The 12,383-nt window shown below is 46.3% G+C and overlaps 3 protein-coding genes across 3 annotated transcripts; 1 reads left to right on the forward strand and 2 right to left on the reverse strand.

Annotated features, from left to right (window-relative positions):
- Positions 1-6,674: 6,674 nt before the first annotated feature.
- On the reverse strand, positions 6,675-7,930 carry PtA15_1A622 (uncharacterized protein; the record flags this gene model as incomplete). Its single annotated transcript, XM_053165669.1, has 4 exons — positions 6,675-7,072; positions 7,162-7,200; positions 7,288-7,701; positions 7,777-7,930. The coding sequence occupies 4 exons, from the start codon at positions 7,928-7,930 to the stop codon at positions 6,675-6,677; spliced, it is 1,005 nt and encodes a 334-aa protein (XP_053016837.1).
- An 801-nt stretch (positions 7,931-8,731) lies between these two features.
- On the reverse strand, positions 8,732-9,755 carry PtA15_1A623 (uncharacterized protein; the record flags this gene model as incomplete). Its single annotated transcript, XM_053165670.1, has 4 exons — positions 8,732-8,781; positions 8,897-8,985; positions 9,089-9,483; positions 9,576-9,755. 4 exons carry the CDS (start codon positions 9,753-9,755, stop codon positions 8,732-8,734), a joined length of 714 nt encoding a protein of 237 aa, XP_053016838.1.
- Positions 9,756-10,623: 868 nt separating this feature from the next.
- On the forward strand, positions 10,624-12,383 carry PtA15_1A624 (uncharacterized protein; the record flags this gene model as incomplete). Its single annotated transcript, XM_053165671.1, has 3 exons — positions 10,624-10,906; positions 10,994-12,103; positions 12,214-12,383. The coding sequence occupies 3 exons, from the start codon at positions 10,624-10,626 to the stop codon at positions 12,381-12,383; spliced, it is 1,563 nt and encodes a 520-aa protein (XP_053016839.1).

A 12,383-nucleotide genomic window follows, 5' to 3' on the forward strand; every position in this document is an offset into this window, starting at 1 on the left:
CGCGCGACTGTAGTTGTCTAGAGAGCATGACAGGTTATTACTATTAAACCCAGAGATTTGATATTCAATATCAATGAAGAGTAGAAAGTGGTATAAAGAAATTAAAGGGATTCGAAATGGATTTCAATGATCTACCTATGAGTTAGTCAATGACAGTGACTTACAACTAATTGTGTAATCCACGGATGATTTAGTAAGGTCCTCAAACGCTTATGATTTTGGTGAGTTACTATTCAGTGATACGTTTTAATCAGTCAGCTGGAGTAATCCTAAATGGAAACTTTTCTAAGGAAATCTTACTGTGATTCTATGATACTAAGGTTAGACCGTTACTAGGTTGTGTTCCACCACAAGCCAGTAAAAATGTAACAGTAATGTTGAGATCAAGTGAGGATTTATTTAGTGAATTTTCAGGTGTTCTGGTTAGCTCTAGAGAGCGGCTTCCTTCTCTCAATCACAGGAAGCCATCTCTTTACTAGCTGAATCATGCTTAATGGATGTCCTCATCTTGCCTAACATTTGCTCCTGGGTGGACTCTATTTGGACTGCAGCTCAGTCTTTCTTGTTTGTATTGTTTTTGTTTGTTTTAGGGTAAGCCTAAATGCACTCCAAAAAAATCCCAAAAGAACTCCAAAAGTGAGTGTATGGAGTGTGCACTCCAATGATTGTTGGAGTACAGACTAGAGTACTCCAAGTCAATTCACCAGGGGGGGATTTGTGGCACTCTCTAGAGAGTGCCAGACTGTATGTTTATCATTCAAATGGTCTGATGTGAGTTCAATGTCAACTGCAACTCTTTGTTTATTTATTTTGCCAATGCAAGGGTAACCATAGGTGAAGTTGTTGTGGAATAATCTGTGACTCAATTTCAACACATGAAAATATCTGTGTTGAAATCATCCGTTTGGTTCATCATGGCCACAATTCTGGATGTGAACTTCAATTTACAACATGTTTTGGCAAAATACAAGTATCCTTGACCAAGTGACAAGGAATTTTTTGCAGAGCTGAGTTTTTTTTTTCATTAGAAAAACACATAAGATCATATAATGAAGCAGACTTTGGAAATGTAGCAAACGCAAAGGCTAAGCCAAATGGTAGATGAATCATTGTGGCCTATTTATACCATGGCTATACCCATATTAAATTGGGAGGAGATTGGTTTGAAATCAAATTTTTATTCTTTAAATAGCAAGCAGTGCCAAAGCTGGGAAAACTGGTGTAACCTGCCATTTTCCTCCCTGCAATACAAAATGTGAAAGCTACTGGAGCCAGTTCTGCCTACCATTTTACCAAGGAATGAATTTTGAAACATTTAAGAAGGGTGAAGTTTGAAGTGCCATCTGCTGTTCATTTGGTACCAATCCATGCAGCTGACATACTTGAATACACATTACACAATTTTCATCAGTTTACCTCCACCTGACTGAAAAATGCATAGGCTAGAGGCAAGAATAACCAATCTTCTATAGGCAATGGCAGCTAGATTGGTAGATATCAACAGGTGCATAAATATTTCAGTGATCCTGCAAGTAGCAAGGGAAAGAACTGAAAACCTGGTCTGAGAAATCTGAGGTGAGAAGTCAATTCTGAAATGCCCATGGACATCCCAGCATAAGTCACACCTTTTTTACTTGTAGTTTTATCATCTTCAAATCTTTTCCCTGACCGTTCCCATCATTTTTTCCCTACAGTTAGCATTCCTTCATCATATCTATAATTGTGTCCATGTGTATTGTGCAACAACATCATGTTGATTTTTCTTATCAAATGGTACTTAGACCCTGTTTGGATGCACTGGTATACATCATAAATAGTGCAAATTTATGACGCACAAACTAAATTTTACCCCACATTGCCACCAAATTTTTAAAGCCCCCTGGGGTCACATCATAAATTCACCCATTTATGATGTATAATGGTGCATCCAAACAATCCTTAAGCAGCACCAGGTGTTGAATAATGCTGATGCATTATGGACATGCTGTTTCCAAACCAATCAAAGTCATTTGCATTTATGGTGTTCAAAGTTGGTTTGCATAATTTTATGCATGCATAAATCATAAAATCATAAAATCTTTTTTGCAGGGGATATGACTGTCTGATTATGTAATACAAAATTTCCTCACCAAAATATTTTTATGATTTTATGATTTATGCATGCATAAAAATATGCAAACCAACTTTGAACACCATAACTGGATTGGCAGGAGTTTCATGCATATGCAATGAAAATAATAATAAAAACTTGTGTGCAGGAATTTTCAAGCTGGGCACAAGTCAACTACGGCTGCAGGGGGGAAACAGGGATCAGCTCGGTCTCCCCGTGTGTCCCCGGGGGGTTTTGTTTTGTTTGCGATGTCCACCCCCATGTTTGGCCGAACATGAGGGGAGACATTTGCAAGTGGCTGAACTGCCCAACTTACTACTCGGACAGTCTTGCCCGAGTAGTTTTCGGACCGAGTTCGTCCAAGACTTCCAAAATAAAGACCCAATAGATTGCTGAAGTAGTCGGACGACATCTGTCCAAGAACTGCTCGGACATGACTGTCCGAGCAGTTGATTGCTGCAGTGATGATCATGTACACAGACTCAACGAACAACATGCGCTTTTGTCGAGCTGCTAAAGCCCCCACCAAAAGAACAGTCCAGCACATACTGACCATCCAGATGCACTTTTGCAATCTGGGTGGCCAGTATATAGTGCCCACCGAGCTCGGAAGGGCTGGCCCGATGACCAGCATGTGCTGGTCATCAGGCTAGGGCTTCTCCGACTCAATGGCCAGCATAAGCTGGTCATTGAGTTGGAAGAGGCCGCGCTTGACAGCCATAATGCCCTGGTCATCTACCCGCGGCCTCTCCAAACTCAAATACAATGACCAGTGCACACTGGTCATCAAGAAAAGGAAGCCCTAGCCGGATTACCAGCACATGCTGATCATTGATCGGGCCTTTCCAAGCTTGGGAGGCCATATATGTTGGCCACCCAGCTTGCAAAAGAAGAGCTGAATGGTCAGTATGTAATTTTCATTGCGCCAGTACTTTCCCAGCGCAATGTCCAGTACATACTGGTACTTGAAGCTAGGAAAGGTCCGTCTCAGTGAACAATATGTATTACTAGTCATCAAACTGGCTTTTTCCCAGCACAGTGACCTGTACTCAAGTGGATGGTGTCTCCACTTGATGGCCTATACACACCAGTTACCAAATGGAGAACCCCTCTGCTCAATGGCAGGTACACACCAGTCACTGATTGGAGAATCCTTCAGCTCAATGACCATAAAACCTGGATCATTTAGGGGAGGATGTCTCCACTTGATGGCTGGCAATCTACATATGGCCATGAATTGGACACACCCTCCACTCAATAGTTGTCCTACATTCATCACATGAAGGGTATCTCCACTCAATTGCTGTACAACCAGGTCATTGAGTGGAGAGTGTCTCATCTTGATGGCTGATACACACCAGTAAGTGTAAAACTCCAGGGTGTACCAGGCATCAAGTGAAGGTACCCTCCACTGAATTAAAAGTTTGCACACCCTTGATTGGATCAAAGATCAGTCTTAGTTGCAAATAAGATCAAACTCCTTGAAGCCTGCTCCTTGCATGCTCACACATATGACATCAGCTAGTGTTACCAAAGAAACATACGGTTTGGCACTCCCTAGAGAGTGCCACATATCCCTCCCTGGTGATTGGAGTGCAGAACCAGGGACTCAAGACTCTTTGGAGTGCACCACAAAGAGCTCCAGTGGCCAGGAAATGTAATGAGTGCCCATGAGTCTCACTCCATCAGATTGGAGTGCATTCCCCCAGCACTCCATTCCTGATATTTCTCCTCCTCAAAAGGGGAGTGCAGTACTGTGCACTCCAGCCAGAGCTGGAGTGCCTACAACTTCAACCGGGCTATGTACAAACACACCCCACTTGATCCTCCTGATATCCATGACCGGTACAAACCGGCATTGAGCGGGTTAACATCTCCTCTCAATGACTGGTCTGTACCGGACCGCCGGTCATTGAGGGAAATCACACCTCTTGATGACCGGTCTGTGCCGGTCTTTGAGGGGAGTAACATCTCCTCTTGATGACTGGTCTGTGCCGGTCACCGAGGGGACTCACACCTCTTGATGACCGGCGCGGACCGGTCACACCTCCCGATGACCGGCACAGACTGGTCATCAAGGGGACTCACACCTTGATGATCGGTCACACCGGTCATTGAGGCTAATAACACCTCCTCTCAATGACCGGTCATCACCGGTCATTGAGGGTAATAACACCTCTTGATGACCGGTCATCACCGGTCCTCGAGGTGAGTCACATTTGTTGATGACCAGTCAGACTGGTCATCAAGGGGAATAACACCTCCTCTGGATGAACGGTGTGTACCAGTCATTGAGGGGAGGTGCTACTCTTGATGACCGGCACAGACCAGTCATTGAGGGGACTCACACCTCTCAATGACCAGTGATGACCAGTCATCGAGAGGACTCACACCTCCCGATGACTGGCACAGACCGGTCATTGAGAGGACTCACACCAGCTCACACCTCTCGATGACTGGTCAGACCGGTCATCAAGGGTAATAACACTCGATGACCGGTGATGACCGTTCATTGAGCTGAGTCACATCTCTCAATGACCAGTCTGTGCCGGTCATCAAGGGGAGTAACATCTCCTCTCAATGACCGGTCATCAAGAGTAGCACCTCCCCTTGATGACTGGTACACACCGGTCATCAAGAGGTGTTATTACCCTTGATGACCGGTCTGACTGGTCATCAAGAGTAGCACCTCCCCTTGATGACTGGTACACACCGGCCATCAAGAGGTGTTATTACCCTTGATGACCGGTCTGACTGGTCATCAACAAATGTGACTCACCTCAATGACTGGTGATGACCGGTCATCAAGAGGTGCGAGTCCCCTCAATGACCGGTCTGACCGATCATCAAGAGGTGTGAGTCCTCTCAATGACCGGTCAGACCAATCATCAAGAGGTGTGAGTCCTCTCAATTACTGGTCACCACCGGTCATCAAGAGGTGTGAGTCCTCTCAATGACCGGTCTGTGCCGGTCATTGGGAGGTGTGACTGATGACCGGTCCGCGCCGGTCATCAAGAGGTGGGAGTCCCCTCGATGACCGGTAAAGACCGTTCATTGAGAGTAGCACCTACCCTTGTTGACCGGTACACACTGGTCATCAAGAGGTGTGACTGATGACCGGTCCGCGCCGGTCATCAAGAGGTATGAGTCCTCTGGATGACCGGTCCTGTGAGTCCCCTCAATGACCAGTCCAGACCGGTCATTGAGAGGTGTGATTGCTGTGGGCACTCCAAAAAAAAGGAGACTTGGAGTGCACCCCAATGCACTCCATTTGGTATTTGCCAGCTGGAGTGCAAAGCCAAAATCCTTCACTGAAAAGGTGGAGTGCTTGAGCTTGCACTCCATTTTTTTTGGAGTGCATCTAGCTGCACTCCCCTATTTTGGTAAATTTTGGAGTACCCAGTTGTGTACTCCAATAAACATGGAGTGCTCATCTGGGGACTCGATGTTTTGGGAGTACAAAATCAAGGCACTCCAACTTTTTTGGAGTGCTGGCCCCCCAAAGCCAAAAATGTGGAGTGCATGAAGTAAAAGTTTGGAGTGCATTGAGGCTGACCCTTGCTTTATTCTATTGGAGTGCTCAGCGCTTTGCTTAGTTGTAGCGCTTGCACTCAATCTAACATGTTTTACATATTAATCATTTTCACACATTATTCATTATCTACTCCCGCGGTACTAGCACTAGCGCTTCTTTGCTTCTTCTTTGCTTTGTATTAAACATTTATGTTCTGTTTGAAACCTTTTGGACTTTTTTAAAGTCTTTAAGGTTGACAAGTGTATCCATGGTTATTTGGCGAGACAAATGGGGTATTGTTATCCCCAATTACAGCCCAATACACTAACAGTTAGTGTATCCAAAGTTTCTCATTGAAGATCTTGGGTATTGTTATCCAGGATACACTCAAAATACACTAGTCTAACAGGTAGTGTATTTCTTTTGGATAACCAAGATTCCACTGAAAGTTAGTGTATCAGAGTTAGGATAAAAATCTTCTGTACTACAGTATCTGTTATTTCATGGTTTTTGGCCTCTAGAAAATGATTCTCAAAACATTATGACCTACATTTATTTTTTTGCAACTCAAAACCAACTTGACTACCAGAAATATCAATACACTGAAAGTAATTTTATCATTAATTGCAGAGATAAACTAACAGTTATTGTATTTGTTATCAGGAATAACAACAGATAACAATCAAAGAAAAGGATTTGGTTATTGTTGTTAAACTGACATATTTCAGCTACACTAACAATATAATAACAGCCAAAAAGAATAACATCAAAAATATGTATTGTTATTGACAGAAAATCAAGGATAACAGTATTATGTGTGTAGTGCAGTGGAAAAAACTACCAATACACTACACTAACAATACAGTTAGTGTATCAGCCCACCATTGCTATAAGTTTGAAAAGGAGCAATATCAAGGGATACAAAGCAGAAAAAGGGAAGGATTTGAGGGATGAGTGAGGGAAAGACTGAAATTACAAGGATTAAAGTTTTATGGGGCAGCAAGCACCGTTTTGCAGAGCTTTCTCTAATTTTTTTATAGCTCTGCGCCCTCAGTCGCGCAAGGAATAAACCGCAGCTTTCTTGACCTTCTTCTCTGGTACATCTATTGGGCTGGAGTATCCGAGAGATGTTAACGACTTTCCCAGTAGTGCACGTTCATGACTGAATAAGAAGTGTTTTCTTTTTTTGAGGAGTGACTTCATCAGTTGAGCGGCTTCTTTCTTGATGGCCTCATCTGAATTCTTCAGCAAATGAAAGAGTACAGCTAGTGAGGCTACTCTAGTTTCAGCCGATAGGTCATTCGCTGGCTCGATCGAGAAGATTTCTCCGATGATCTTTTTCAGGTTTTTGGTAATGTAGCCCGTGTCGTTTTCATGGATAGCTTTTCCTAGAGGTTTTAATCTCGGTTCGTCCATTGACACCTCCTTGAGATGGTTTTCCCATGAAACTGAGCAATAACCAGGACATTATAGAACATGATTAGAATTGCAACGCCAGTTCTGCTTTGTTCTCAGATGTGTATTCTGGATGACTCACCAAATCCAGGAGTGAAACCGAGATAAGGGCGACGGAGTTCTGAGAGTGTTTTTTTTTTCGAAATAAGACTTTAGTGACTAAATGCCAGCCAGAACGAAATATAAATTTGGTTGTAAAAAAACACACCGTGCGACCATCGGGCCCATGTACTCCAGCCAGACAAGAGACCGGATGGCTGTGGCAGAATGCGACTCACCATGCAACGCAATGCCTCCGTGAGATGGGCATTGCGACGGTGTCTGAGCTGAAGAGTGTAAAAAGCAAAGGCTATTGAATCAGAAGCCGGCCCGGCTCCCCCATTGCGCTCAATTGCTGCATTGGCGAGTGCTCGGCACCATTGCTCTAGATGTTCCGGAGACATGGATTGGTGGAGCAGAAGGTAGTTTACCACTTGGTACAGATGTTTGTATGCGGTTTTTTCGAGGACAGAGTAAAGGAGGAGATCTGAAGGTTCCTTCTTTTTTTTTTGAGAGAGGGTGATAAGAGTAGCGGACTCAGTTTTGAAAGCGGCAATTGCTTGTTCATGGGGCAAGGTCAGGACTTGGGGACAGTAGAGAAATGTGATCAAGTAAGTGGAAGGAGAATCCTGTGAAGATTTGAACAGTAAGAACATACATGAGCCCGTAGTGGCGCCAGCCAGATATTTGACCGGCGCGTGGCTCTCCGGACGCCAAAGTCTTGATGCGGGGGCGTAGTACAGGACGGCGTAGGTGTCCGTCATGAGCTGGCCAATCGAGAGGAAAACGAGGGAATAGGGAGGAAGCCACATGGGGTCGAAGGGTCGTTGGCCAGGACTTGAGCTCGGGCGAGCCAGATCTTTTCTATAAAACCGCCACCTGGTTTCATGGGATGCTTCTCCTGGCTTTTAGCCGGGTCCAAGGATTAGGCAAACAGGGATGCAAATGTAAAACGTGTTTTTATCTCTTAACTAGGCCTATGTATTGTGATTTGAAGAAAGCTTGGACTTGCATGAGCTTGGATGAACTCGAATGCACAAGGAGTCCTCACAACCAGGGCGCATCACACAAGACTGGTTTCGCTACCAGCCATGCAAACCCTATCTCCACCAAAACTCCCCCGCCGCGCAGATCACACAGCTCCAGATAAGGCCAATTCACTGTTGCTGCTCTAGTGAGCAATAGCTGCGAGAGGTTCTTTAATCGCCAGCCAGCTCTCATCCGGTCGGTTGGGAGTGATACACTTCATTAATGGCTCGGACTCTCTATGCGAAGTTTTTTTCTCGTGCAAATGACATTTTATTTCGCCAGCTGGAAGCCATCTCCTGTGCCCCAAGGTCTGGAATTGGGCGTCAGGGCACTACACTTCTTTTCCGGTACTAGTCATGGAGGCGGCTGCCTTTTTTTAGGATCAGTATCGTAACAAATAAGAAAAAACCCGCCTTGTCGCAGTATTGTAACGCACAAAAAGAAAAAGCAGCTATTGTAGCAAACATAAGTAACGGTTGGATTTACCGGTAACGGCGCAAAAATCGCTACACCACCGTTACACTACCGATACTGGTGGCGTAACTGCCCATCGTTGACAGGAGTTATGGGGTCAAGTAAATAACCTAAAACCGTTCGCGTTGTCGGGCAGCAACAGTCCGTAATCCGTGATAAACTAAAAGAAAGTGTGACCAAGATTAATTAGAAATGAGCGACGATGAATGCAATGATTGGGAGAGTTTTTGCTGATGGCTACGCTTGAATTGGACAGTGAGAAAAGAAATGCAAACCTTTTCCAGGCGGTGAGCCGAGGATCAGGGCACAGACAGCGTCCCGAGCGATCCTAATAGCAGCAAAGGATCCCAGAATGTGGATTTTGCTATTTTTTTCGGAATTATGTCACAGTAAGGAACCACTAAATTCAGTGAGTAGATAATGTGATGCGAGGAAAGATTAGAAGAAGAGGAAGGGTGGGCTCTTACGTGTCCGCCAGTACGATTCTTGTCCGACTGGCATTTTCGATGGTGAAGCGAGTACGACCGTCTTTACCGGCGATGCGGCCAATAGCACGACTAAGATGATCACCGGTCAAGGCTTTGACATCCTTGATTTCGAAGGATTCAATGTATATTTCTTCGAGTCTGAGGAGAGCCAGGGCATCTTCGACGGCGAATCCGAGATTGAAACATTGGAGGAAGTTGACAGCCTTGGTGATCGTCGATGAGGCCGGCGAAAGAGTGTGCTTGGAGCTTTTCAACTCCACCCGTCGCGAGCCCACGTTCATTCGTACCATCAAGCCTAGCTCTTCAACTAGTGGTGTGTAGATCTGTGGCCAGGATTTCTTCAGCGGCGTCAGACGTTGAGGAGAAATGGTGACCTGAAAGCAACAAACAACACAGGCACATGGTAAATCTCTGCAGTTTGTTGTGTGTCATTAATGCGTTGATTGTTTAGAAGAGTTGCATTCACCTTGGCAGTCTGAGTGAGTCCCTTCGAAGAGCCTTGTTCTTTGACTGGGCCGAAATCCAGCAAGCCTTGATTCTGGCCATTAGTGTTACTGCTGCTGCTCGGTCCGGTTTCCGGTGCCGAGATTGGCTTCAAGTCGATCATCACTGCATCGTCGTCATTCGGTAGGCCTGGGTTGGTCATCCTGGAGGGCGAAGTGGAGAAATGTGTAGATTGGCACTGGCACTGTGGTTGTGCATGTATCTTCAGACCAGGCCGAGTGGTGGTCAGTCCCTATCGGGGTGCGGGGCGCGCACCACCCCCGCGCTGACTGCCGGCCGCAACCCGCGGGCTCGGCCTCCAGGCCCCTCCGCTGCTCCTTCGGCGCTCTCACCGCGATGCGGCGAAGACGGCATAGGACGCGGTTGCTAGCTCCTACCAGTTCTTAAATCCAAGGGGTCAATGTTCCCTGTCTCCTGCCGGCTGGACTTGGATGCGGAATTGCCGCGGGAGCCTCCCCACTTCCGGCTTGGCTTAGATGGCTCACAGATCAGTCCAACATATAGATGTGCCGTACATTTAAGCTGTGGAATCAGAATGGTTCTCATGGTCTCGGGAGAATCTGTCTCAAAACCTCTGGTGGAATCACATGATCCCAAATGGGTAATTGGGATCTATTGGGATCCATCAAATTGATCAAGTCAACCCAGGCGTCGAAGTAAAAAGATTATACTCCTGACAATGCAAGAGGGGTTTTTGACTGGTTACGATCAAATTTTGTAAATGTAACATGTGAACAAAATACCAGTACCTTTGGGGGTTCGACCACCAATCCCGTATAAGACATTGGACAAGTAACGCTCAAGCGAAGCAACTCTCTGCGCAAACGAAGCGTCGCGTGGACGCTTTCGGTAAATTCTGTTCGCGCCAAGAATCAGGCGACAGGCATTTTTCATAAGCGTGGTGCGGTGCGTGTTCCGCCGACCGAGGAAAAGCGTCTGCGGGGCACTGGAACACGGTACTTGAGGACAGCTGGCCCAAGGGACAATTGCCTGCACCGCAACCGACCTCCATGGCCAAATTAACCGATTTACCAGCCGAGCTGATCCACAGAATAATAGAGGATATCCTCCAACCTGACCACACTCCCGAGGGACCTCGGGAAGCATGGGATGGCAGGCTCATTGATCAAGACTACAACGAAGGCCATCATCTGCTGGACCACAACGGACACTATGAGGACCCAGACGTAAGACCTCATCACGAGCTGGAATATCGTGAGCCTACTCCTCGGACGTATGAACGCGACCATCGAGTTACGCCAGTTCTACGCCCAGATGTCTCATGGCCGCAGGGTGAGGACTTTCCGCCAACAGTTTCCACATGTAGACTTGAATACATGCGTTGAAAATCAATTTACCTCCTACGCTCTGTCTCTCTAGGCCTTCCTTCCAATCCTCTTTTGCCGCTGTCATTGGTCAGCCGTAACTTTCGAAGATGTGCCCAAGAGATACTCTTCAAGAATGTGCCTCTGCTGAGCACACGTCGGGCGAGCTTATTCCTCCAGGCGCTCAATGGTCTATCCCCACAAGATGAATCGATCCACATACCGGGTACAAGTATCGGCAGTCCAGACAAGCGGAACGCACGTCAGGAGGGCCATCTTAGCAGACTCGCCCAACATGTCCGCACCTTACAGCTCAGATGCATCGGTCCTTGTTCAATGGACAACGTGCCGAAGGGAGGCGGCTCTGTGTTTTGCGACATCATCAGGAGCTGTCCGTTTCTCGAAAACGTCGCAATCAGGACTACCTTTGCAATTGACTGTAGAGAGCCACTCCTGGACGCCCTCGCGAGTCTGCGACTGATCAAAGAGTTTGTTATCATCAACAATAACAGCGACGGGTCTGGCTTGAGCTTCCGATGGAACGTCGAGGACCTGCTCGGTCGATTATTCCCTCATTGGCCCTTCCTCAAGACGGTCGACTTGGCCGAGCTCGCAAGTTCCTCGGAGGAGAAGAGTCAGACTGGCACCATCCAGGAGCCTAAGTTAAACTGTGCCCTCCGAACAATGATCTTAGAAGATCCTGATATAGACGAGTATGAGCTTTCAATGCTTGTGAAAAGCTTTCGAGACAGCATGCGGACTCTTGAAATCAACCGCCCGGCTTACAGGATCGGCCGGGCCGGGATATGTCGGATACTGAAAGACTGTACGAATCCGGAGCTAGAATCCTTGAAACTTGACTGGCCTCACAACGAACAGCCGTTCTCATCGATCCCGGATGTTATTGATTCCGATGATCCAGTCACGAGCCTAGCGCTACTAGATATCCTCTTCAAGTCCCCCTTCGCACTCAGGGAACTCAAGTCTTTGTGCTTCAGTGGCACCATTGCAACACCCAAGTTGTTTGAACGCTTGCCTGACTCAATCATCAAAATTGCCTGGGGAAACTGTGTCGAGATCTCTTTCACTGCGTTCGACAAGATACTATCGAACGAAAAATTGTTACCCAATCTTGAATGTTATTCAATCCGAACCCGCCGCACGCGTGAGTTTTATTTTACCTCAAATCAGAGCACAATTTCAATTATGGGATTTGCCAAAAAGTTGATTGCTCACATCGTCAAACATTTTTTGCACTTCGATGGGTCTTTGTAGGGGACATGGAAGCGGAAAGTTTCAGCGGACGAGGGCTATGTTCACAGAGAGAACGTGAAGACGCTTCCGACTCGGAGGATGAGAGCATGGAAGCAGATGCAGCGATGAATCCATATTGGCAACACATAATGGGCATAATTGATGCAGAGCTTGCTATGGGTAACATCTGA

This window comes from Puccinia triticina, chromosome 1A (assembly GCF_026914185.1).
Source record: "Puccinia triticina chromosome 1A, complete sequence".
NCBI lineage: Eukaryota > Fungi > Basidiomycota > Pucciniomycetes > Pucciniales > Pucciniaceae > Puccinia > Puccinia triticina.